The sequence below is a fragment of the Centruroides vittatus genome, unplaced genomic scaffold (assembly GCF_030686945.1).
Source record: "Centruroides vittatus isolate TY-2023 unplaced genomic scaffold, ASM3068694v2 contig_975, whole genome shotgun sequence".
Classification (NCBI taxonomy): domain Eukaryota; kingdom Metazoa; phylum Arthropoda; class Arachnida; order Scorpiones; family Buthidae; genus Centruroides; species Centruroides vittatus.
In genome coordinates this window covers 3373123-3377971 of record NW_027122648.1, presented here as the reverse complement: position 1 = coordinate 3377971, position 4849 = coordinate 3373123, and the positions used below count along the sequence as shown (strand labels likewise).

General features: G+C 41.3%; 1 protein-coding gene across 1 annotated transcript; it reads left to right on the top strand.

Moving 5' to 3' along the window:
* The first annotated feature begins 2730 nt into the window (after positions 1–2730).
* On the top strand, positions 2731–4611 carry LOC136985672 (uncharacterized). The gene has a single exon (XM_067282996.1). The coding sequence runs from the start codon at positions 2731–2733 to the stop codon at positions 4609–4611; it is 1881 nt and encodes a 626-aa protein (XP_067139097.1).
* The last annotated feature ends 238 nt before the right edge of the window (positions 4612–4849 follow it).

Genomic DNA, 4849 nt, shown 5'->3' with positions numbered 1-4849 from the left:
CCGAGACAGTGGTTTGTCAGTTTATGTTCATCTGCCACCCGTGCTTTACTCGGAATTCCATGTAACGGCGTTTGCTTTGTGGTGTTTTTCGTCCACTCCAAGTTGGTGTTTGTGTGCTACCTCTCCTTCGAAGGAGCATTTTGTTCTTGTTTTAGTTAAGTGTACTGTAATTGTCGGGTTTCATCTGTCACCTCCAATTTGGAGCACCCACACTGTTCTCTGTGGGCCTAGGCCCACGCTTTGTAAAAGCTTATCTTGGCATTCTTATCTCTGCCCGGTACTTACCGCTCACGGCCCTCTCTTCACACTTTTCTATCATCCTTGCCCCATCTTCCCTCCCCCTCTTCCTCTTCTCACTTCTCTTCTAAGGCTAAGCCATAGGTACGGCCTTCTAAACTTTTATAGTAGTAGTAGTAGTAGTGTCTTGCCCTGCAAGGACGACGCCAGCCAATGGGCCGGAGAGAACAAGATGATGTAAATTGATAAAGGATATGAATTGTATGTAGGTAAAATAAAAACGATTCATAAAGTTTTAATCATTTACTATGTACCGGAAAAGAAATATCTTAATTAAAACATCCTTTTAACTTACAAGAAGCCTAAGAAGATTATTTTAATTAAAACTTAGCATTTAAATAATTTTTTCGATATTCTATGAGAGGGCAGCTGCCCCTCTGCCCCTCTGGCGACGCCCTTGTTGCCCTGTACTTTATACTTTTCCTGTTAACAATAAAGTCATGTGGCCATCTATCTAACTCCGTTCTGGAGAAAATTTTTGAATTAAAACAACGTACAAATCTGGTACAAATCAGAAATTCTTATATAGTCAATCGAGGCTTCCTGCACCTATGCTTTCCTCATCTTTCTCAACTTTCATCTATCTAATTCCGTTCTTTAGATTAAGGAAGGACAGACAGACAAATGGACGTCAGTGAGAATTAATAGGTCTACATTTTAAAAATTGCAGTCCAACTAACTTATAATAGAGGTTTTAGATCTATATTATATAAATATATATAAATTTATATAATGGTACCAAGAAGTCCGTGTTTGTCCATCTTTGCACATCTAAAACAGTTATGCGAAATGACAAACATTGTTCTGTAACAACATACTCAGTTATCATTGAAACTATTGTATTAATATAATTAGAATTGTATTTTTCAATGGATTAGTTAATTTACTTTATAAATTACGGAAAGAGATGATAAAACTCGTGTAAAGAACACACACTGTACTAAAAGAATTATAAAACAAAAATTACTCTTTATTAGTAAAAGAAAAGCACAAAACGTTACATTTTAGAATGAAAAACAAAAAAAGTGAATTTGACAATTCTGGTTTTATTAAGGAAATTAATTATAATGATTGATTTTTGTGAATTTTTATATTTTTAAAACGTCATCTCCTGTCAGAATATATTTTCATACAATAATATTTACATTTGATTACTCTTCAGTAAAAAATAAAAAAAATAATAATAATAATTTTGGTGTTATTATCCACTTTACTTGTATGCAAATTTCTAATATGTTGATTGATGTTTTTCATTATAGACACTTTACAATAAATAATTCAGTAGTTTTCATATTTTATTTTATTTATAATATTTTTATATTGATGTTGCATCAGTGATAAAAAACATTGAGATAAAATCATTATATTCAAGTTTATTTTTATTAAACGCTTTTATTTAATTTCTATTGTATCATGTCTTCAAATCTTACAACTCAAATTTCATCTACTTCTAATTATTGATAAGACAGAAAAGGCTGAAGCTTTCAGGACATAACTAAGTTCGATGACAATGTATTTTAATGATGTTTCAAGGTTGGCCACTGTAAAGGTCGCCTTTGGTGGCCTGTGTCAAAGAAACCGCCCGACTGAGGTAATTGCTCCCACCTGGGGTCGGGGCCATAAACGGCCGGAAGGATCAAAGGTGGAGCGTCTCCACTTAAGGGACAATGTGTTGGCCACGTGCCGGCCAGCTTGAGAAAACAAGAATAAATAAAGCACGGACGCAAATGTGAGCTACGTCGGCGGGAGATAGGGCGGACGTCTTGGAAGGCTCTAAGAAGGGGAAGGAAGTGATTGGTCGCAGGAGGCAGTGCCAGAATCCCTTAAATTGGAAGGGTGGCAAAAAAGCGAGGAGAAAGGGCGAGGGACCTGGTACGTAGCGGTCTCTAACAACAGGCAGACCTTTGAGGCGGATAGAGAGAGTGTTCTCCTCTTAGAAAGTCCTCTGGAAAAAGGTTGTTGTAGAGACGGACGGCCACGAGGTTAAGCCATCTCCGGAAGAGTGACTCGTGTTCCCCGGCCAGCTAAGTCGACGTGCGGCACCACGGCTTCGATACAGTAGAGTACGTAATGTTATTGCATAATGTATACCTTTGTAGATATTTGTAAATAAACTGTATATAACTAATTATCGAGTGTGGAGGTGTGACTTTCAACGGACCATCAAACGGACAATCTCGAGGCGTAAAGAACGACTCGGGACGGAACATTTGTAAAGATCACGAGACGAGTAGAAAGGATCTTCACTGGCGCAGTCTTCGACAGGATTTTCTTGCAAATCTTCAGGAGATTCTCGCAAGACGACAGGAAAGTACTGATCCCACATTCGAGATAGTTGAGAACTTTGGATACTTACGGAAGGAAGAGTAGCCGGAAATCAAGGCGGAACAGAACTCAACATTGGTAAGTTGTTCTTGATTGTTTGTATTCAGAATGCCGGGACGCGGAAGGACTCAAGGGTCAAAAAGGGGTATGCCATGCTCTGAGGATCAGGGGGGTCGGGCTGATCTTAGTCAATCCCAGGAAATGGACACGGAGCCAGAAAGGGAAATTTTGGACCCCGAGGTCGAGGTTACAGACAACCAGAATGAAATAGAGGGACGTGAGTCTGACGAGTTAGAGAAATTACGCTTACAGGTCAGACTAGCTGAGATAGACTCTAGAAACAAAGAAATGGAAATGGAAAGGGACATTAGAAAAAGCGAAATCGAAATGGAAATTAGGAAAAGTGAAATAGAGTTAGAGAGAGATCGTCTACGAAGCGATTCTAGGACGAGTAATAACTCTGAGCTGGGAGGTAACCTGGATAGCCTAGCTAGAAAAATTAGATGGGCTTTACCTAAAATGCCAGACAAGGAGGCGGAAGTACCGTCGTGGTTTCGGGCCGTAGAGGTAGTTTTACAAACGTACGATGTGCCGGAAGAACTCCAGGGGCAGCTAGTTTTAACGGTGCTATCGGAGAAATGTAAAACGGCGTTAAATAGGCTTACGGCAGACGAGATCAGGGATTACCAAACCTTAAAACAATTCCTACTAGACGAGCTGAGACTGTCTGCCGCTGAGTACCTCAAAGAGTTCACTTCCGCTGAAAAGGGAAGCAAAGAAACGTGGCCCCAATTTGCAGCTAGAATGGAGGATCTGTATCGGTATTATCTGAATAGTAGAGGCGTAGATTCTTTTGAGCAGCTAACAAAATTAGTGGTCTCGGATCACCTTAAGACTAAGTTAGATGCCGACACTAAGCGTTACGTTTTATTGCAAGAAGGTAAAGGCTGGCTCCCACCGGAAGAGATAGCCAGATACGCCGACAAGCATGAAGAGGCCGTAGGAAAGGGAGATTTCAGGCGTAGGTTCGAGAGGGGTAAAGGGATACCGTACCACGACCGGTATGCGGAAGCGAAGACCACCAATAAAACGGCGGATGCGACCGCGACCAACAAGGAATCTGAGGCGAGGGAAGCCAAAATCAAATGCTTCACTTGTGGTTTAATGGGACATTTCAGCAAGAACTGCCCGCGAAGGCGTAATAAAGAGGAAAGGATAAAGCCCAGGGCGACGCGAGCGGTTAAAATAGACGAAACGGTAGAATCGGACGAGCAGCTAGTAGCTAGGGTAAAGGTGAACAGGGAAACGATCAGCGGAAACGTACCCGTTAGTGTAAACAAAAATCTCCTGCTCGCTTGTAAAGATAATAAATTTTCTGCAATAGTGGACACGGGGGTAGATATGACGGTTATTAGGAAGTCTGTAGTGCCTGTTTACGTGTCGCGGGCAGCGAGAAAGGTTAAGTTGATCAGCGCATTTGGGCAGCAGGTATCAGCAGTGTTAGCGACAATACCTGTAAGACTAGAAGGGAGGTCGAATAAAAAGAAAAATGATTACGCTCCAGCCTTGATAACTTGCGCATTAACTGACGAACTTAGCTGCGGTACAGATGCATTACTTTCGGCAGCCGATTATTGCGTTTTGAGGAGAGTCGAACGGACGAAAACGAATAGGCGACGGAAACCAGTCGCGAGGGTTACGGTTGCGAAAGAAAGCGGGGAAAATAGGACGAGCCCCACGACAAATAAAAAGAGCGATGCTAGAAAATATTGTAAGGCGGGTCATAGTCGGCAGGCAAGCGTTCCCCTTCGGCTAGTTGACCGCACGCCTCTTAAGGAACAATCGGTCCCTAGGGCATTGGTAGCGCGGGATAATAAGGCAAAAATCGCGCACAGAAGAGGGAAAAATCGTAATGAGATCGACGTACTATCCAGACGGGAAATTAGGAGCAATCCGGAACCCCCAGATCGTACAGACAAGGCAGTTTAATTTCGGTATTAAGTCCTTCGGATAGGTGTAATCAGTATCCACCAGGCGATTCTGAATGCAATGTGACGGGACAATTTGCCGGAGATGTTATTGACTGTGTAAAATATCTTTTTCTGTAAAATATTAAATACTGTATATTGTTAGTATAGTTTATTATTTGTAGTAACTTGATCCTTGTAATAAGAAAGGAGGAAGTGTAGTGTAACAAAATAATTTGTACGGTAAAGACTGCTGTGTG

What these genes read in the sequence shown, in the direction of transcription:
- LOC136985672 (XM_067282996.1), top strand. Translation starts at nt 2,731, where the DNA reads ATGCCGGGACGCGGAAGGACTCAAGGGTCAAAAAGGGGTATGCCATGC.